The 23,390-nt window shown below is 35.3% G+C and overlaps 1 protein-coding gene across 3 annotated transcripts in view; it reads right to left on the reverse strand.

The window, feature by feature from the left end:
* Nucleotides 1-23,186, reverse strand: part of RIMS2 (regulating synaptic membrane exocytosis 2) — a 340,994-nt gene extending 317,808 nt beyond the window's left edge. For 2 of the 3 annotated variants that reach the window (XM_009891810.1, XM_009891808.1), the window contains exon 1: nt 22,604-23,186. In XM_009891810.1, coding sequence (XP_009890112.1) covers nt 22,604-22,725 — 122 coding nt within the window. In that variant the 5' untranslated portion in view covers nt 22,726-23,186. The remainder of the gene's footprint in view (nt 1-22,603) is intronic. The other variant, XM_009891809.1, reaches the window with a different exon arrangement.
* Between the last annotated feature and the right edge of the window lie 204 nt (nt 23,187-23,390).

Genomic DNA, 23,390 nt, shown 5'->3' on the forward strand with positions numbered 1-23,390 from the left:
AAAGAATCTGAGCAAAGGGGCTAATATAATCCTTGAATGTATAAATTAGGAACCAAGGAAATTGAATTTGTTACAGAAGTTGTATTACCTCCATTATTGCTTTAGAGTTATATTGCAAGTGCTTCTGAAGATCATGTCCAGGTCTAATGATTGAACTCTGGGAAGTACAGATAGGTATGATTCAGCCACTGGGAATATGTCACTTAAAAAAGACTCAATTAATACAGTATATTTAGCTTATCAAATGGGAAATAAATTTCCTAATTGGTACATTCTTGATTTAGGAAAAAGAGTAACAAGAGCTAATACATGGAACTGGAAACTAAATGATGAGGTGTGCTCCTCTAGTAACAACACTCTCAGAATGGAAATGATTTTGAAAGATTACAATGGATTGTAATGAAAACTGCTGATTGAAATATGAATATTTTCTGAACAATATTCTTTAAATTATTTAAGCCATGAGCCCATTTTGTCTCAGCATTTATGACATGAACTGATAAGCATACAGATAAATTTATGAGAATCATCATAAATATTTTGATGAGGGCCATAGAAAAAAGCTACCTGTGGCTGGAGTGGTGAATCAGCAATACCCACCATCTGGGTAAGCTTCTTAAAATGCACAGAAATCATATCCACCCTCCACTCATTTGGACTGCTAAAATTGAACATAAGGCATGCAATACATACAACACAAAACATACAGTAGTACATATTTAAGTAGAAAAACTAGATTTAAAGTTATATTATCAGGTAAGACAGATAAGCCCTTAAAGCTTGTTTTAAAACAAAATTAATGCTAAAATCAATATTCCTTGAAATGCCTGCTATGGAAAATTTGCTTGAATTAAAGTATCTCTTCTTGATTGGCTGCAGCCGCAAAATGTAAAATTTTCTGAAACTCAGTAATCTGTTTCATTGGGAAAGAAGAACAGGATACAAAAACAAATGTCTAAGGACAAAAATTAAATTAAATAACATCGTGTATAATATTTTATGAGCAAGATGAATGGTTAAAATGACTTCAGAAAGCTTGCTTCAAAATTGAAATTATGTTCACCTGCTTGTGCCCAATTAATATTGCTGCTTTTTCATATTATTGTTGATAAATGCATATCAGCTCTATATAGATGAAACAATGAAATTGGAAGAATATTATGTTCACAAGGACTAAACATAAAGACTATTTCACGTGCAAATATCTAGAAATCTATCAAATGACCCTGATGCCTAACATATTAACAGCTTTCACCTGCTGTGTGTCCATAAGCCGACCATATTACTTTTGTGCACATTTCCACTCTCTTCCTATATAACATAGTTTTATCTCCACCTGGACACTCACCTCCTTACTTCTACAACATTCATTATCTCCCTTTGTCTCAAATCTTTGAGGATACGGCTTTCTTTATAGAATTTTATCCTCCACTTGGCCTTTAGTTAAATTAAATTCTTAAGGAATTATTCTTATCAACTTTCACGGTTTAACCCCAGCTGGCAGGTAGAACCACACAGCCTCTCCTTCACTCCCCCTAGTTGGGATGGGGGGAGAGAATTGGAAGAGTAAAAGTGAGAAAAACCCCGTGGGTTAAGATACAGACAGTTCAATAGGTAGAGCAAAAGCCACGCACACAAGCAAAGCAAAACAAGAAATTCATTCACTGCTTCCCATCAGCAGGCAGGAGGTGTTCAGCCATCCCCATGAAAACAGGGATCCATCACAAGTAAAGGTTACTTGGGAAGACTCCATAACTCCAAATGTCCCTCCCTTCCTTCTTCTTCTCCCAGCTTTATACACTGAGCATGACACCACATGGTAGGGGATATCCCTTTGGTCAGTTGGGGTCAGCTGTGCTGGCTGTGTCCCTTCCCAACTTCTTGTGCACCCCCAGCCTACTTGCTGGCAGGGCGATATGAGGAGAAGAAAAGGCCTTGACTGCCTAGCGACAACTAAAAACATCAGTATGCTATCAAAAGTCTTTCTCATCCCAAATCCAAAACACAGCACTATACCAGCTGTTAGTAAGAAAGTTAACACTATCCCAACTGAAACCATGACATAACCCATATGGTCTCCCCCAGATCACAAGGACCAGATTTCTTACATGAAGTCAAAAAATTGCATTTGAGTAGAAAAATAAGCTTCTGAAAAGCATTGAATTGTGATGTAGAGTCTTTTGATGTAAAGCTCCAAAACTCTAGAACAAAACTTCTACACTTTTCTAGTCTGAGATGTTGCTTTCCTTTCAGCTAATGGATTTTGTTGCACCTAAGAAAACTTTTCAGGGAGCAGGCATCTATCAGCCATCATCAAGTAAAGATATCCGCTTCTCTAAATATATTGCATCTTTAGCCTCTCAAACTTTAAGGCAGGTTTTCCAGACTTTGAAGGCCCCCTGTAGAACTTTCTTAATCTCTTCCCAGGAGTGAAAATCCCTTTGGAAACCTGAACCTAAAAATGGATACAGTTAATGATCTTACTAATGTTTTTCACACTTATCTCCCACATGGGCAAATCTGGTCATGCTTGATTTATTTTCACACCTCTCTGAAAGGCAGAATTTTGTCTGAATGAAAGACTAAGTCATGAAATACAAGTCTACACTCAACAACAAAAAAAAGGTATTGACTTGTCAAGCCATGAGGAACTCACCATTTGAAACTCTTGCTCTTCCTTCATTACTTTTCTCCCCAACTAATTGTGCAACCATTTTATCTCTATCATGAGTTAGCTTTGGGATTGCAACACTCACATGTGCAGTTCATGAAATGCTAGCAGCCCAATCAATTTTTTAGATACTCGTGTTCCTGCTCCAAACGGCACCTCACCTCCAGTCCTGCTTGAGCCTTATCACTTCTGTTCTCTTTTCTCACATATGAGATTTAATGGCAGTAACTGTAATATCATAATACAATAACCATAATATAATGATAATAAGTCACACGCTGCTGAGAAGGTGACAGTTGTTTTGCCCTTCACTTATGATATCCACAGGTAGGGTTCTTCCTAAGACAAAGCCACAGGAAAGAACCATCTGATTTTTCCCTGCCTCTTTCACCCCCTTTCATTAACTCATTCTTTCCTATCCATCAGGTTGACTATACTGACTGCACTGCTCTAAGACCAGCTGGACACCATTTAGTCACTTCCTACAGTACACTGTATTGGAAGAAGATCTACATTATTATTGTCCTCCATGACTCATAAGCAATTATTTCTGCCAGGGTTTGATCACCTAAAGCTACAGTACTGTACAAGACTACAATAAATACAGTAGTGCTTTGCAAGCTTATATAATAATAATCTACTTATGCATTAAGTAATTAACAATTAATAATCTATTTATGGATGACAAAGTAATAGTAAAATAAGTTTTTACACTGGGCCATAAATCATGTAAAATTGAGAACTGCGTGGAAATTTTTCACTTATGTTTACAATTAAATCTTCACAGAGAGGTTTAGACAAAATGTCAAGACATAGTTTCTTTCTAATTTAGAAATTAAGCTCCTAATAATGAAAATAAGGAACATAGTTTTTTTAAAATAAAAGGAAAAGTTTGTGTGGTATGTCATTGTCATTGCCCATGCTTACCCTGTCACCTGTAATCTATGGACAAATGGCTAACTAATACGTAACTAATAATAACAGCATGCACTCCTGTGATACTTCTAGCATACAGAAAAAATCTCAAAGATTACTGCATGTCCTGGTCTGAGGTAAAACAGAATCAATTTTCTTTTCAGTAATTTTACTTTTCAGTTAAGTCTCTTCTAACTAACAGAACTCCCTGAAATTAATATATTTTTCAGGCACTGTTGGCTTCCAGCAGAGATAAGGCCTGATGTTTATAATTAATACCAAGGAATGGTATGCAGAGAGGTTCTTGCTTGTTCTTCTTGCTGTAACACCCAAGGGCAGCTAATTTTGTTATTTGCCCCTTTGGAGGGTCAGAAGCGGAAAAGCGTAGAGGGGTCACACCTGTGGGGAGGAGCAGGCAGGACAGGTGACCCAAAACTGACCAACAGGGTATTCCATCCCATCTGCCTCATGCTCAGTATAAAAGGTGGGGGACCAAAGGGTCAGCCCTCTTTCTTCAATGGTCGGCATCCAAGGATGACTCTGTCAGTTCATCTGCCTTTGATCCCAATCCGTGAATTCCAAACCCAGAATCCAGTTCCTGCCCATCGCTGAGTCCAGTCTGGGACTTGCCCAGTGCCTGACAGTGACGTGATTGTCATCCAGGGAGCTTGATACTAGTTTTGTATATTTTGTATATATTTCATTATTTTCTTTCTTATAATATATATATTATTGTCTTTTCCTTTCATAATTAATATTTCATTAAAGGAGTTTAGTTTCTTTTAAACTCGTAAGTATCTTTCTCTCTCATCCTTCCCTCCCTGAAGGGAGAGGTAGGGGAGAGCATCTGTCATTCGTTTCAGTGGCGTCTGGCCCAAACCACAGCACTGCATCAAAACCCAAAAATATGTTTGACTTCAGCTTGAAAAATGCATTTCAGATATACACAATTTCTTTACAATGAAAGTATTTGAATCAGTCCTGCCTCTCTCATACTGCCTTTGACAAAACCCCTGCTTTTCAGGTTTTCAAGACCAATCTCATGCTATGGGATGTCAAAGCACTCTAACCTTTCTCCATGCCACCATTGCCCTGGCCTTGGCTGCTAACCCACTAAACAGAGGAAAACAGAAGCAAGATAGCTTCATATTTTTCTTGCCAGAGCCTTAACTTACCATACTACCACCTAGAGATGAAAAACAGGAAAAAACCTGCTGATAACACAGAAAGTATTAGTATTGTAGACTAAAGTCTAACAGGTATCTTTATACTTCCCTGATGACATCACTAACGAAGAATCCCTAGAAGGAGACTCCACTGGTAGTTTAGGATCCCTTTGAGCTCCTTCGAATAGCAGAGAGGGAGCAAGAGTGGACAGAACAAATTGCCCTCAAGTTATGACTGTGATCTGTTGATACATTTAAGATACAACACTCACCCCATTTGCTCAAAAAGCTGGACAATGCTTATCTCTCTACTATTTCTTCCTTCAATCTCTCCATCAGTAGAGACCTGGCATATTTTGAGTTATTGTATATTTCCACAAAAAAATATCTACAACATTTTACTTAATGTGCTAAATAAGTAAATCTTATGCAGTACATATCAGCAGCTAAGAAGATTTGATAACTGCAGTTATCAAAATCTCAGCATTTCATGTAAAAGACATAAAACAATGTATAAAAAAACCCCAAATAATGGATAAATTATTAATTATATATGCTTTCAATTAATTTATAAAGATTCCTTTATTTTCTCCAATTTTATAGGATTTTTCTCCAGCATACTGCTTTTAATACTTATTTTGTTGCTTGAAATTTTGTAAGCTTTATATTTACAAGAAATTAACTAAAAAAGGAAGTTTACTTGTTTCTTACTCTAAGAGCTAATGAATATATTTTAAAAAGTGCTGCTGCCAGATTTTATTACATATGTGCATAAACAACTATCCATAACACATATAAGGGAAAAATAAGTGTAACTGTTTGCCCCACCTTCTAATCAACAAAATCTTAAAATCGGAAAATAGGAGCTGGCCATGCTAGTGGTGCAGAGTCAAAGGTGAGACTTACAAGAACTTAGGTATGGGGACAATGACAATTGCCTGCTAAAGTAGCTCATGAGGTGGGAAACAAAACACCACTAAGTTAACGATTAACACTTCTTAGACGGCAAATTAGAAGATTTAGGAATCTGAGAATTTGATTCACTATGTTTCTAAGCAGTATATAGAATCACAGAATTGTTTAGGTTGGAAGACATTTAAGATCATCAAGTCCAACCATATATAGGACACCTATGTCAACAACTGGAGGTGGCCCTCCTCCAAGACTCCACCGAGTTCTTGGCCGTGGTGAAGCAGGCCATCCACGTCACCAGCAAAGAAAATCCTTCGGGTATTTTGGCATTTTGGGGATCTACTCTCACTCCCTCATCTCCTGCTTCCACTGACTCAATTGCATCTCTGACTGGAGCATCCCCCACCTCCTGGGTGCCTCCAGGGAGTAGTGGCCACTACCTGGAGTGCTCTGCTTGGTGTATCTGTGATCCCATTTTGAGCTTTTGACACTCACAATACTTCCCTTTTTTTCTATGCATCTTTCGCTCTAGACACCTTTGAGGAGGTCCTTATGCTTTCTCCAACAGAAGGACAAAAGATCCCAGGCCACAGCGGTGTATTCTCACAACTTAGCTGTGTTTCTGAGTGTGTCCACAGTCAGTGTGTCTTCCGCTGGCCTCAGGGCTCTCTGCTTGTCCTGTGTGTCTCTGAGCACACCTATTTCATCAAAGAGTGCCTCCCTTGGGAATTCCATACTGTACTTTATGTTTGTTAGGTGATAAGATGTTCAGCTCCACAGAACTGGTGGGATCATCTCTGAACTGCAAGCAGTATGAAAATTTAGTCATAAAAATATGGGTGTCCAAGACCTATCAGCTACCTAAGTACGTATCCACACATTTCTATGAAATGTTTAATTTACAAGAAGCACACAGATTTATTTTTCAAAATGTAAGCCAAATAAACAAAAAGAGTAATTCTTCTTTAGGACAGCCATAAATTTGTGTTAATTATTAAATTTATTTAAAAATGTGTGTGTGTATATATGTACACATAAATAAATATACACACACTGAAAAATATCTTTGGTGAATTTTTAAAATAATTTATAGTCTGACTGCATCTCTGCGTGACTGAACAGGAAACTTATCTGGAACCAGTGAGACTGACAGTGCAGTTGGATATGTGTCCTGAAGCATTTGGCGAAGTATGATTTTTACTTGAATGAATTAATTGTGATTGTCTCTGTACAGTATTTCAGAGATACTCAGTGAAATTTTATGTGGCTTCTACTTTAAGAAAAAATAATTATGAAACAAGAAAGTTCTGGAGACTGTAGCACAAGAGACAAAGTTAGAACAGAAATAAACAACTAATGATGAATCTAATTTTAATTTTAAACATTTATATTAATTTTTTCTCCTGTGGCTTTTCTTTAAACACAATCAGAATCAATATAACCATCTTATTAGACAAATAAATATCTGACAAGCCTTGCTTATTAGTTTTAATGAATTAGTAGTCTTATTTTTCTTTTGGTGCACAAAGCCTAAATTCATATCCTGGATAATGTGGCTATATTTTGTGCTGATTCCTTTTCATTTCAGTGGCTTGGCTGCAACAGCTGATGTTGACAGCCATAAGGAGAAAAAAAAGGTAGGCAGCACTGTAGTTTTCATTCAACTAACATGAATATGGAACAGACTTAAGTGAAATTTGAATACATTGATATATATTATATTAAAATGTACCCTCTTTGGGAGCATGAAGATTTTTTTATCAATCTGCAATATTTTCTGAGAATTTTTTTTGTAAGATTATATTTGATATTCTCTCTTCACTTTCGAAATCATACTATCTTTGTAAAGTGCAGGAACTTGAATGATGTTATACTTAAATTCAACAGTGAAGGAGTTTGAAAAAATATTAGCATAGTTTGAAATAAGCTGCTTCTATGGCAAATGATACAGTATAGAGCTCATTTTTGGCAAACCACATTAAACTGTATCTGCAGTGAATTGTCTGAAAAATTTACCATCTGAAAAGTTCCACTGCTCTCAAAGCATACAAGGATAAGCAAATATTGCTGCAGGCTTGGACCCCCACTTAAAAGAGGGTTCAAAGATTTTTTTTCTTGTATTTCAGTAGGTTTATTTTAGTAGCTTCAATCAAAGCTTTAGTTTTCACAGACGCAGGCTGTGGTAATTGGAATTTCATTAATCTTACATTACTTATTTCATTTAATTTTTACATAATAAATTTTTTGTATTTGTTCTCTAAGCAGCACTGTTCCTCCTATCAACAGCCACAGTAGCCAGATGAAAGAACAAGACTTTTTTTTTACATAAACACTACATCTCAACTCCTAAAGGGAAGAAAAAGATAACATTTCTCTCTCATACTACTTGAGAAATTACTTATTTTCAATATATGAGTCTTCTTACAATCTAAGTAGAAGGAACTGCCTTTGCCTAAGGAAAAATAAATTATTAATGCTATAAACAAATATTTATTCTTTAGCACCTTCTGTTTTCTTTAGAAGTTATATCATCATTAAATATTTCCACACATTATAATGCCAAAACAGCCATTCAAATCACTGTAACAGGGATACATCGACTTCATTTCAACAACTGATTCAAAATCTGGGTGCATCTAATAGTCATATTCATATGAGGTAATTAGGATCTGACTCACACTTCTTTTCTCAAAATAGTCTGAGTTTCATTATAACTACCATTAACTGGTTAATTATCTTCAGCATGTAAAATGTTAGGCATGCAACGTGAGCCAGGGGCATTAAGGTGGGACAGAGGCAGCAAGGAAATTTTCAGGGAGTAATAGTAATTCCAGCCTTTGCACTCACATCCCTCCGTAGATGCTAGCTCCTCAAAAAGATGAAGTTACTACTACCTCACCTTTTCTGCTCAGCAATACACTTACTAAAACACGTCAGCTGGTTTCTGCCCTAAAACGTTTATGTCTTTCCACTGATTTCACAGGAAGCCTATGATGCTTTGATTGGTATCTGAAGTTAGGTGAGACAGAGCCGGGCAAAGGTCTCATTTCCTTCTGCAGCCTATAATGTTCTCGGTGCCTGATACCAGGCTCTTAAGCTCAGTGGTAGCTTTTGAAATATTCCTTCTAGATTTTGTACTTTTAATACAAGCTCCATTTCATGTGTTTGTAAATGCGCTCACTGACTTAAAAAGTTTATGTAACTGAAAGCTATTTTAGCAATACAAAGGGTAAAACCTTTCTGCTGAAAACTTAGAAACTGCAGATAAGTGCAGCAAGCATTTAAAATGCCTTCAGAATCTATACGTTCTGTCCCTGGGGTTTTTGTCTATTTCTTTATATAGAACTTGACTTCTGAATTAAGTCTTGTAAAGAAAGACTAAATATAGAATTGGAATTTAAGCAAACAACTTCTGATGATGTGCTAACTACAAACTTCTCATGTGACCAGGTGACAGTTACCTCTTTGGAAAAAAGGCTGTTACATTGGTGGTAGGTCAAATTAATTTTTAACCTTACGGGAAGAAGCACATATTTTATCTGTGATTATACTTTAGAGAATCTTCCAAGCAAATAATTTACTCTATAAAAACTTGTGTAAAAGGTAACATACACACATGTCCAAACATTTTTCTGAAAACAAGGTCCTTCTTGTCAAAGAGATAATTTAGATAAAGGATAAATAAAATTAATTAATTTAGTGTCAGTTATTTGACTTGCCTTGCATTGGACTGAAAGACACTAGAATTAGCAAAATATAATAGAAGTGATGCTCACATGATGCAGAAAACAACAGAAATTGTAGCAGTAGTATTTGCTCTCTTAATGATACTAGTTAGTCCATGAGTTTTAATTAGACATTCATCTACTGTAAACAATAATTCCTACTTAATCTTAATGAAAGATAAGCTTCCGGAGATAGTACTGACATCTCAGCTGTTAGGATACTATACTTTATTGCCAGACAGTAAAAATAATCAAAAATGCCTCCCTTTTCTAACTTTACCTGCAAATAAATGGCAGAAATAGAACATCGCTAGAGATGGAAAACATTTATTAGATCATCTAGTTTGTTTCCATGACAATGAAGGATCTTTCCCCACAGTACACTTTCTAGAGTTTTCTCAATCTAATTTCAGAAGTTTTTATTTTTTTAAGGTTTATACCATTTCCTATGTGGTTCGTTCCATAATGTGGTAAATTAAGAAATTTGCATGGGCATTCAGTCAAAACCTTCTATTGATTACTTCACACTTCAGGATTTTTTTTTAAATCTCCTAAATAAATGTCTTTCCTTCTTGCTCTTTAACTAATTAATACGTGCTGTTAATCTGTCTCCTTTCAACGCTAACTAAACCAACCCAGAGATATTTCCATTTCTGTTCACTATTCTCTTCTGGATTTTTTAACCTCCTTTTATTGCTTTCACGAAATCTAGATTTGCTAAAAATGTATGTCCAGAATTATGCACAGGAATCCCAGTGTCAGTGTCTCAGAGTTGTTTAGGACAGCATGTTCCACCTTGTATTTAATAGTTAGAAATACTACACAAAACCTAAGATGGTGTTCAAAACTTTTTAATTAGGTGATAACCCATCAGTCATGGTCAGCCCTAACAGGCATCTGTGGGCTTTATGTGGAAAACATTAAATTTTCATTCTACAAATGATGTTTATCTAAAGTTCACTGCTATTTTCTAAAAGTCTATATTATCTCAGTCCCAGTTCCTGAGTGATGTACAATAAACATATGTTCATCACTAGAGTTCAAACATAAAGCTCCTTTTTCCAGCTAGTTCACTAGAAGCCAAAATTCTCATCAACATATAGAAAGATGGCTTAGAGAAGGAATATAAGGGTGCTTAGGAGAAATATTGTAAGACCTTTTCATGACAAAATATATACCTATTTAATTGTATTAGATTTACTGAAGACAGCAGTAGATATTGTAATCCTGTTTTAACAAACAAATTATTTCTGTATATATAACTTAAAATAGTTAAATCACCAGAGTAAAAACAACCTCTATTGACCAATCAAGATCAATAACGATTCATGGAAAGCAATCTTTAACTAGACGGTTTTAGTCATTTTTAGTTAGCAAATCATATAGCTACAAAGAAACTGAAAAAGATTACACTAGTACCTTATTTCCTGTACTGTTTGTACAGAGATGGAAAAAAATGAGACGCAGTATGTACATATTTAAAATATTATTTTACAGTATTTGGGATGCTTCAAGATAGTCAGAGAAATTTAGCTTTCCTGATAGAATGCTAGGAAAACCTGAGATTTTTGTTTTCCTTTATACAAGCAACAAAGTTAATTTTTCTGCTTCAAAGGAAAAAAAATAGGATTTACCATTAACTGTAGAACCATAATTAATCCTTGATAATACACGGACACCTTTATAATGCAGTAACATTCCTGGTTAAGTATTCAAACTGCCTTATTTATTATACATGATTATATACCACAAATAAAATGGAGCAGCCCTGCAGCAGAAAGTGCAGCTAATCAGCACAAAGTATATCATAGACAGAAAATACAATCAGGTGAAATGGAGGCTCTGCTCCCACTGCAGAGTTAATACAGACTTCACTGTGATATTGACAGTATCCTTCCTCACAGCTGCTCTCGTAAACCTCTTCTTCCAGTTCAGTAATGCTTCTAAATTGGACATCCCGACGTGTTCTGAGTACAGGCAAAGTCTGGGTATACGGTCTATATGCAAAGGTCCCTACTATGACTGTATCAGTTTCATGCTGGCATTAGTCAATTTGCAATCAGTATAAAGTGCATTAAAATTACTCATTGTAGCATTTTCTTAATTTTTTTCAGTGTATCCACTTTGGTCTTTGCTAAAGCACACTATAAAATACGCTGCATAGAAGTGATTAAGTACAAAACCTGTCAAAATAACAGAAAATAAAATTTTCTTTCTAGATCTGCTCAGTACATAGACTAATCTGGTGCAGCGCTGATAAAAATCTGAAATTAATATATGGGCCTGAGAACATGTTACTGTCTCTTGGTTTTGATTATATAACTTAAAGTAGCGCATTCTCTTCCAGAAAATTAAAAAAGCCACCAATGGCTGTTAGTGCAAAATCATTTGAAAAACTGCAACAAATATAAGTTACTTGTTTTTAGCTAGTGATATGAGCAGGGAAAGATGAACTTTGAATGAAGTGCTTTTGTTATGCAACAGAATGAGATTCCTCCCCATAAAAAAGTAGCCAGGAAAGAAATGAAAGTTTCTGAAATGTGTTATTTAGGAACATAGAGATAATGAAATATTCCACTCTATTGCCATAGTTTAAATTTTACATTACATGAGGGATGCATGGCACATGATTTAATGAGGATATTCTATTATTTTGCAGTGCTTTCTTGTCAGGGGAGAGAACTGAAGCAGGAGAAGGAAAAAAATACAGATAGGCAAGAGACAGAAATAACACACCGCAACTCAGTGAATGAGTCTATATGATAAACTCTATTTCCTATCTTATCTCCACACTGTTGCACTCCTTAGATTTCCGTATACTTTTTCCACACATTTTCATGGCAATTACAATGAACTAACATTATTTTCTGGAGACAAAACCACATCACATCACTAAGTCACTCCAAATTTGAAATTGTTGTAACAAAACTCACAGAATTCAAGTAAAGCTGATGTACTGCCACAGACCTATTAAAAAATACATTTTTCTTTCTTCTTTTTAGTTAGCTCATCTCACTTCAGCTGAAGCAGCAGTAGATTCAAGATTAGTTCTCAATCTGATCTAAAATGTTGTTTCAATATCCACTTGCTCCAATCACAGGTGAATATATGCAACAGACTTTTTTCTGTATGACACAAGAACAGCTCAGATATCACCCATATGTGATCAAAATGGAATACTTATTAACGTACCTTGCATAACTTCAGTAGAAAAGTGATTATTGAGACAGCATTTAGATATCAGTGATTATTCAAAAGGTTTACCAACTAAAGGTAAGTAGGAAATGTTCACATTTCTCAGAGGACACAAAACACCCCCTGCAGAATTAATTATTTTTCTGTTTATTTCTATATTTAGCTGTGAGCTCTAATATACAGACTTACTCATAGTGGATTACATCAACAGACCAGAATCCAGTAAAGATCCCTTTGGATTAGCTGCACAGAAACACTGCAACAATAAAATCCACAAAAATGCAGATCATCAGGTTTTCCCCCAGTTTACCATCAGGAGGACACACAACACCCCCTGCAGAATTAATTATTTTTTTCTGCGTTTAACAGTAGAACAAGGTATTTCTGTACACTAGCGCAATCTTGCGAGCGTGGTCTCTCCATATCTTGTGTAGTTACCCAATTTTAAGTGTCTCCATTACACTTGGCAAATATTATCAAACATGCTTACTGCACAATATCCTCACACTTGTTAAGAATTTCTTCACAAATACAAATACATTTGATTTATTTGTATATGAATACTGAATCGAAAAATGAAGTTCTATTCTTAAATTAATTAAAAAGACTTCTGAAAGACTTATCCCAAGACCAAAAAAAATCACTGTAGTGAGGAAACATCACCTGTGTAGCTGACAGTATGTAAGGAAATAATGTAGTTAGTAATATGATGCAGCTTGCAGCTGGTGTGACGGAGGGCATCCTTGGTGCAAGTGAAGGGTATGGCACAAAATCCTTGTGTATCTCTAAGATATTTAAGTTACTTTGTCACATGGCCTAAAATCTAAAGATGAACCTAAATTCCCGGAAAACAGAATGCAAATTTAATTTGATCTTTCACTTGCATGTACTTAAAAATCCAGGATCAGGAAGACGTTTGCAAATGTTTATAAACTAAACTTCAGAGACTCCCATGAAGTATTAAATAAAAAATGCATCCCAAAAAACTCCAGCAGTGAAGTTTACAAGATTTTCTTAGCGCTACAAAGGAGATTTTGACAGTGGCAGGTGTAGAATTCAAACTCCTGCACCCTCCAGTTCTTTGACTGAACGACATTAATACCTTCTTCTCAGACTTTATTAAAAAATAAGATATTTTAATTACTATTACAGGTACGCCTTTTACACCATGATTATGCTGTGTCCTACAAATGCGTATACTTCAACATTAAACATCCACGCTAAGCACAAGGAAACTTTTGTGCACATAAATTATTTGAATTGCTGTGGTTTTAATATCATAATTGTTGTTGCATTTTAAAATATTTTCTGTCCTCCCTGACACTTTTTTCCATAACTTCCAAAAGTATGACAGTCAGATGAAGCAGGTTCTACTGGAAGAGTTCTTGAAAACAGGTCACTTAGAAGCTTTTATTGTATTGTATTTTATTGTATTATTTTAATAATGATCACACAGTGTCAGAATCACTGTGATACAGAAGAGCTATAAAATTTGCGTCCTCTCTAAAAAACACATTTTTCTTGTAATTTTACAGCAGAACAACGCCACCATTAGCAGTGAAAAATTGAAGTCCACAAGTGAATGAAACGCTGACTGCCCCTGGGGCCCTAACATCCATGCAAGACGCACTTGCTCTGAGTGCAATCTGAAGACACAAGAGCAACAATATAAAAAATAATACTAGGAAAATCAAGGTATGTAAAGAGCAACACTGGTATATAGAAGAGGAGAGGGTAAGAGGGGAAGGGAGATTTTATGCTTGCTGTTTCAGCTGAAGTTTTTTACATTACCCTAGATTTTTTAAAATTATGTTTGTATACCTATACTTGCAAATAAATTTTGCAGGACTAGAGATAAAAAATCAATAATTGGAGTGCAAAGTCCTCTTGAAATTCTGAGGCTCCATCTTTTAGTAATGTTTTATTCATCATCTTAAGTCACTTTAAAAATAATATTTTGAATGTTACATGGAGAAAAATACTAAAATTTGTTATTCTACTACTTATTTAATAATGCAGTGAGTTATTATTTACTTACAAATATACATACATAGTACATGCCAAAAGATCCCATCTTTGGTGCACAACAGTTAAACCATGTACTAAATTTCTTTGTTTTAGAGTATTTCTTGGTGCCTTTATGTATTATTGTATAGGTTAACAATGATAACTGTTTTAAAGTAATTGTCATAATTGCATTACCTTGCTTGTCAGCTTAATTTTGTGCACCTTTTAACAAGTAAAGGTTATTGTTCCTATTATAATATATATGGCTATTACTATCTAAGAGACATGGACTAAAAAGTGATTTCTTGAAAATATTGATGAAGTTTCATGATAAAAAATTATCTGGAATACCAGAAGATAGGAATTTGGAAGTATATCTTAATCAGAAAGATAGGTCAAAAATTGCAGGGAGGATAAAGTGTATGCATCAAGATATATTTCATTCTTATAAATAAAGACACCATAGAAATTCAATCTGACTTCTGTACGATAAACCCAACTCAATCTGTAATCCCTGTCATACTTAGACAAATTTGGGACAAAATTCTCCAATACACAACATTTTTATTTCGTTTCTCATTCTCATAATTATTACTTGTCAGGTTAGGGGGGAAAAAAAAAAAAAAAGGCAGAAGCCAAAAAGCAGCTACCAGAATTGTCTATTACAAGCACATGCTGAAGTGAAGCCAAGGACTTGAAATACTTCCAACTTCTCCTTCAAACCTCTTATCTCAGGGTAAAGCTAAAATGATATCATTACCTCCGATACCCATTTCAGATTTCACAGTTTTTCAGGGGCCCATATGATATTTTTTATTCCTTTTCTCAGAATGTTGTAAATCACCTGAGGACCAGACACCAGTCTTTCTTGAACTGTTTTGAAACATAGTGTTTACTATGAGTAAACCTTCGTTCTGCCTTTATAGTGCAAAATCAAGAGTATATTCCTGAGAAATCTAAAGGGATGCTAGGTCCACAGTTAGCAACTGGTAGGACAAGAGAAAGCAGCAGTGTAGCTGCAATACTGTTCTCTTCCATCCACCCCAGTTTATCCAGACCTACACAGCTAAACTTCCCAGTTTTATTTGTGCTGTTCTGTCCACCTGTAAGCTGTGATAGTAGAGGTTTCAATAGGTTTGATTTCCCTTCTAATTCTCTTCCTACCCAGAATCCTACTATGCCAAAAAGATCTAAAAAGAGGGGAAAAAAAAAATCAAGAAACAACAGGGTCCACACTAACTGAAGTGGTCTTCCTCTGTTCCTCTGCTTCAGTGTATCGGTAATGGTGGCAGGAAAAGCTGGTAAAACTTCTCCATCAAGGAACGCAAAGACATATCTTAGTTCTGATAAGGAACGTTTTGCTTTTTGAAGGCCCACGTTTCTGCACTGCATTATAATTACTATCACTGACCTGGTAAATGAATAGTGCTGTTAGTCGGCACGTTATGCCATAAATGTGCAAGTGTTGTAACTTACTAACCCAAAAGTAGAAGATCTAAAAGGATAAAAAAATGAGTGTAAACAAGGTGAGGGACTACACGAGTGCTGTTAAACATTTTTTTACATACTTGGTACTGAGCAAAGCAGGACTGGTGAAGACTATCACCAGGACTTTTTGACCATACACCTGGGAAAATGGAAATATTTATGAATATGAGTCTGACCAGCTACAGCAAAAGGCCTGGTGTATTGACTTTCTATCATACTAATATACCAAACTCTAAACTGAGGCAGTACAGAGCAGATTCACATAGCATTTGTACCAGTTTTACTGGAGTGACAGTGCCCAGAGGAAGGATGAACTGGATAGCTTGGGCTAGTTTTTGTTTCAGCCATCCTAGGCCAATCTGTTCCCAAATGTATCAATTACCTAATCACGGGTCACGACTAGTAACTTTGCTTTCTGGATGCCCATGTTGGAAGATGCAGTTTTCATAAACTACTGGGCTCTTGTCATTGAACAAATCTCTTTAAAATGTTTCAAGTTAAGTACACAAAATCACTAGTAATTTTTTAACATCATGGTCTCTGCCTTTTCCAGAAAAAGAAGATAATACCCACATCTTATGTGGATGTTCTGAGGAATGACAGGAATTACCTGAGTTATTCAAGAATGGAAAGAGATTCTTTTCATATGTTCTGACCAAAAATGTTGAACTTGGTAACTCAAATATAGCTTAGATTTCTGCTGCTCTCACCCAGGTGAGAAAAAAAATAATCAAGTTTTAAGGCATGTTTTATCATTTCCAAATTTAGGATGATTAAAATTTGTCAATTTAACATACTACCTGAATTAAGACACATTATTCACCTCTGACCTATCCTCCTTTTTCTTCCTGGTGGGAGGTTAAAATCGTATGCCAGCTAGGATTTTATTACCATCATCAGATAACAGCAGCTCATGCACAATGAGAACAGAGAGAAGCCTGTTATGGCTGCAAATATCCACAGCTCTGTGAGATTCATGGAGGAAGCATATGTCACCTTATTAAATCTGTAGCAACTGAGGTGGAAGTAACAGAAGGTATCTCTCTCCAGAGCTGGAAGAGATGGGAAGAGAAACAGTTCTGTAAGGAAATCTCTTACTTTTCTCTCTCTGAAAATATCCGTAACAGGATGTTACAGCGATGGTTTTCCTAGAAATAGGGATTTAAAAAACAAGCCCAAAAAGCAACAGCTGCCAAGATAGGATGGAATATAGAACTTCTCAGAAAGAAATAGCTTTGGGGCAAGTAAGTATGTTCAGTTGCTTCCTCCAAGGGAAATAGAAAGATGAGAAGATTTCAAAACTGATGCTACTTTTCGCCCTTTCTCCTAAAGTAGCAAATCAAGGGGCAAAGGATGCATGGTGTTAGATATACTTATCCCAGCTCAAAGAGGACATAGAGGACTCTATGAGAGAGATGCACGGCAAAGGTGCAAAACCCACCAAACACACAGCTGTAAGAGTCTCTCTCTGCATTTTATATACAACTTACTGTCCCAGCCAGTCTTCCCCTTGGGTTTACAGTTGTTTTCATATAGATACGCACATAGGTATTCACCTGAATATGGCTTATGTCTCTAATTTTAGGAAGAAAAAAAGATAGAGGATCATTTGACGTGGGTAACTTCTCTGAAGTAATATAGACATCTAGGGCTGGTGTTAGCTTAGTTTTGGAATTCTGATTGTGGCTGATGCAACACACAAAGACCTATGAACCAGGAGAGGAAATAGTTTTGCTATGCCTTTAACTCATTAAGGGAAAAATACATAGTAGGAATACAAATAAATTTCTGGATGTTTTTCCAACATTGCATGTTTTTTCAATTGAGAAAGTTCTCTAGCTGCAAATTTCAGGAAATTATTTAAAACAGGATTATGTGAATCTAGTATGGAGGTAAAAAGGGAGCAGATGTGAAAATCTCAACAAAATAAATTTTAAAGGTAGTTATAGACAAGCTAGTTTTTGAAAGTGAGGAGAGGCAGTTTCAGTTATTATTTACTATAGTATGTCAGAATATGGGCAATATACTCTCAGTTCTAACACCATCAGTGTGTTTTTATCCTTGGCTCTTAGTTTAATAATATTTGAAAATGCAACATGATCGTAGAATTATAGCAAACCTCTTGCTTTGTTGAACTGGTTTAGTCAGAAAAAAACCTCAAATCTACTCTACAGAAATATCTTGACAAAATTGTTTCCCACGGAACAGAAAATAATCTCTTTCCTTCAATGTCAAAGTAATCATTACTTGCACCATGACAAATAAAAATTGCCTGTGCCAGTAATTCTTGATATCATGTGATGGCTTCATTATGAAATGGAGTATTAGTAAATACCTCATAGGCATATTTACGAAATAAAAGAGAAAATTAAATAATAAAAATAAATCGTATTTTTCTGCTACAATGATATTTTCTATGCAAATATCTAGTTTCACAAGCAGACTGATTTATTAGGTATTTTAGTAACTCAATGAGAATTAGAGTTAGAACTCAATTAGAAAATCAATGTATTTATGTAAGAGATGCTTACCAAGGGATTGAAAAAGTGAGAACTCTTAAGAATCTTTAAAAATATTGGGGTTTAATTTAATGAAAGAAAATTCAGTTTACTTTTTTAAACTAAGTGTGTATAATTTCAAAACATGGACTATTCCTAAGTCTCTGATGTACACAGAATTTGTGAACAACCTTTGTACTATTTTTGGGCTGAATATATTAGTTATCTTATGCCCCTGTGTGGCCAACCTAGACAACAAATTCACTTTCACATAGCTTTAACAAAGAAGTAACAACGTGTCGTGGGAGAAACCAGGTTTAGGTAAATCCACTGCTTTCCACGCTCAGAGAAAAGCTGTTAATATATACTGCAATGGTAAAATAGGAATGTTACTGCTCTGTACAGTTTGTATCAATTTTAGTCACAAAGGATACTCGCCATTATGCAGTGATGTGTTAATCTGAATATTGCCCAAAGCAACTGTGACTTCGCAAAGCATGCTGCTACAAATAGAGCATCTGACAGCACAGTATTTGTACACTAAACTAGAAATGAAGAATGGCAATCAGAAAATCCAGCATATCTGATAATTAATGGTTTTTAAAGACATTTAAAAACTTTATTTCACTGTCTTTAGTCATTTGAATGAAAAGTATGTCAATAAAAGTAATCAGAAAAACTTTAGACTGCAAAAAAAATGGAAGCTGCTTCAGATGCTGGTTTAGAATTCAGATGTAATGAAAGCATGTAGTATGTTTTCAAAAAAGGTCTTGTGATTTCTTTCCCATACCTTCTCTTCCCAGACACATAAAGAATTTATTCCACAAACTATCTGTTTGCCAAATGCTAAGAATGCAGAACAATTCTTGCAACTTCCTGATATGAGGTAATTTTAATCATTTTTCAATAGAAAGTAATCTATTACACAGGAAATAGCACTATAGTCCCCAACGCAGGTGAAACAATTTTGAGGTAAAGTCATAGCTCTTACTGCTTCAACTGGCTGGAGTTGGTAATGTCAGATAGAGACGTGCAGGACCAGGAGGAAGGCCCAGTAAACCAGCTACCACTTATACACCCACAATAACATCTTGCCTGTAGCTGGCAAAAGAGAACTAAACCGCAATATTCCTCTAACAGAAGCTCTTAGCAGAGGATACCAAAATCCATTTACGGTAAAATCAATGTAACTCACAAGGAGTTTAATATCATGTGGGTCCTCTCACATCAACTACTGCAACGCAAACAATATGCAAACAAAAACCCAACTCATGTAAGGTTTCCATGGAAAATGATAAAAACCAGTTTGATATATATCCCTGTTAATGTTTGGTGTAATATCAGAAAGTGGAGGCCGAGATAACTGTCTTTCTTGCAACAAAATCACAGTGTATCTAAACTTTCAGAAGAACTGAAGAACTCCAAGAACAGGTCATGTGAAAATTAATAGGAATGTATTTTCAGTTACAGTTATATGCATACTGCCTAGTTTCCTATGACTTTCTGTTTTATATTCCACTATCTACTGTACTATTAGTATGCATTAACCTGTTTTCTTCACATTATGACTTCATGAAAGCAGCAGTTAATCATTCTGTGCATAATGTCAGCTGTTATCTTTCTGGACTCTGACTTTTACCTTGTAGACATAAAAACAGAAAGAAAAACAGTAAAAAGAAAAAAGATCATCTCTTTTTAGTCTTACACAATATTTAACTTCAAAGTCCGAAGAAACAGACCACACTATACCTCATCAAAGCAGAATCTTTTACATGCTAGAGGTATTTTTGTTTTCCTTACCAGAGTTCTGAAACATTAACTCTTAATGCATGAACAGTTAGTTTTTAGCAAGTCCGTTACATTAATTGTGCAAAGCTTTAAGTGAAAAATCTACCTAAAATATACACTACTTTGATTTAATTGGAAAAAATAAAATATTTTTTAAATCAGTAAGACAACAAAAAGGACTAGCCTCCGAAATAAATGCCAGCGAGATTTTTTAGTGACTATTCAACAGACGACTTCATCAAAGTCCTTTTATCAAGATCAAATTTGAAGTACTGATACTTATACAGAAGACAGAATCTTTTTACTCAATAACCTTAAATAACTTTCAACTAACTTTAACTCCGTAAGACACAGAAAGCATGACTTAAGTCTCTCATGATTACTGCTGCATATTGTTGAAAAATTGCACAATGTTTTCTTGAGGTCAAAAGCATTGGTACATAGAAAAACACGACATTGCTCCTTATAAATATAGAAAAATTCTCATCCTAAATAAGACAGCCCATACTAGTTAGGAGGCTGGGCTTCCTAATAGTCTTTTCTTGTTTGCCAGTCTTCTAGAACAAATAGAATTCTAAATCTCAGGCACAGCTAATGCAATAAAATAATTCTCTGATGTCTTTTGATTTGAAACTGATACCATATGAAGCTTTTGCCAGAGATCTACAAGCAAAATACACACCTAGAAGCACCATGCATATCTGTAAAAAAAAAAAAAAAAGAAACTGGCAAAAAGAGTGCACCTTGATCTTCAAAAAGCGTGCACTTTGATCTGCAAAACCAGATCCAGAGCATCAGGACTTGGTTTGTAGCTGATTAGAACAGTTGCTAAGGGCTTTGTTGGTTGCTGCAGGCCTGAAACTATGCACTTGGAAATATGCACTGTTTTACAATCACAGCTGATAGTACATAAATTATTGCTCCATTTTGTAGAGCTTCAAAGATTTCACAGTACACCAAAAAGATGTAAGAAAAATCTCATTGACTACATATATCATATATATGTAAAAAATTCTTAATTCACTAAAGCGATTATGATTACTGAAGCTACCTCCATAACATTGCATGCCTAACTAGAAATTCATAACCGAGATATCAAAACTTGAAAACAGCAACATTAAATAAACGTTAAAATATTTATAAAGGAAACACCAGCAGTAAGGCAGAGAATCCTTACAACAATACTCTGGGAAATAAAATGATAGTTTTCTGAAGTATTAAGTGCAAATATCACTGCATTTAAGAAATAATATCCCTTTTAAAAGGGATTTCTCCCACAGATACAGAGAAGATAAAAATGCTGGATGTAGTCTCTGCAATATTATTTCCACCCTTTTTCCAGAATGTTTCCATCAATGCACTATCTTTATAAAAAACTACAGGATTCTTTTGCTCCCCAATCTGCACTCACACTCTTAGATAAAATTCTTAATCATTTTTACTATTAATATTTAATAGCTGTATGAAAAAGTTCTAAACATCAGTATTACAGTATGTTTACTGAATAATGCCACAAAAATGAGTCATTATTAATTCAGTTTACCCCCCCCCAAATAATCCTAAGAAACCAATTTAATAACCACCTCACACCAACAAACAACAACTTCTCCCTAGCATTTCGAATTCCCACAAAACAATAGCTATTCATAAAAGGATAGCCTACAGAGCTGACTGACCTGCTGCAAAAGCATCCACTGATCAGCTATAATTTGGCCACTTAAAAAGGTTATTGAAAAGCGTCGCACACAGAATCTCAGTCTTCTAAAAATAAGAAACTGCTTTCTGCCTATTTTTCAAATGGCATGCAGGACTACTAATTTACATCTTCCACCAAATTATGTATGGTTAAACAGACACATCTTTGAGCATTTAATCCTTTCACTGCCACATCCACACAGAAATCATTTTCTCAGACAAATTTGTTTATGAATATTTCATATGCTTTAAGGATTACAGCTAATAATGCCAGCTTCTAATGGTAGCTAATGTATTTGAAAGATACATAACCATCTTAAATATTTTATTCTATCTTTGCTGGCTTTATTTCTGCAGATTGGGTTCTCATTTAAATCCTTACATAAAACATAAAAGCACCAACAGAAGAGACTCAGTGCTACCATAAAAATATTAATATATAAGAGTACAATTATAAAAGTACCCCACTGAAAAACATGCAAATAGATCACGATCAGCATAAGCCCAGAAATGGTAAGACAAAAATGTTTCATTTCTACTCACCTAGTGTTGTTCAACGTTTGTCCAAAAAGATCATTTTGTAAAATATTTGGAGGGGATGAGAAAACCCCATGAAAATGAGATAAAACAGAATTGCAGACCTGGCGCAGTGTCTCAAATTGCATTTTCTCTCTTTCCTTCCCTTCTATTTTTCTTCACCACCTGTCTTAAAAGTCATCTATTTTGCACACACCATCAAATGCAAACATGCCAATCAAGTTCCATATTTCTCCTGATCTCTGTAAAAACTGTGCCTAAATGAGCAGGGGCTGATAGTTAATTGTACAGTCATTATTCTTCTAATTCAGTCGTAGAAGATTTAGTACCCGTGCGGCTTTCTCCTGACTGTAGCAAGAATTCTAAACAGCAGTAAGCTTTTTGGGCATTCCCAGCTGAAGTGTGAAGCTGAGCTGCTTTCATGTACTCTACTCATATTTCTCCAAGCCTATTAAAAACACGCAGCGAATAGATGCTGTCGTCAGGAGTTTCAGCACATCTGGCTGCCAGCAATAAAATCTCAGAAGTAAAAAAAATGAGGACAAGGCATCCTCACACTGTTACTACTGCCTAAGAGGAGGAGGATTTCTGCATCTTCCCCTCCTCCTTCCCTCCCCTGTAAAAATGACTAACATCAGTGACCGTGTACGTAGGTCTTTTTTTTTCTTTTTAATGTAAAGGCAGCTCTACAGAACAGAAAGACCACTCTAAAAATACTCTTCATATAATAAATAACATGTAGCACCGAGACTGTAACAATAGACCTTTCGTCTCGTATCTGAAAAGCTATACC

This window comes from Charadrius vociferus, unplaced genomic scaffold, assembly GCF_000708025.1.
Source record: "Charadrius vociferus isolate BGI_N301 unplaced genomic scaffold, ASM70802v2 scaffold15, whole genome shotgun sequence".
Lineage (NCBI taxonomy): Eukaryota > Metazoa > Chordata > Aves > Charadriiformes > Charadriidae > Charadrius > Charadrius vociferus.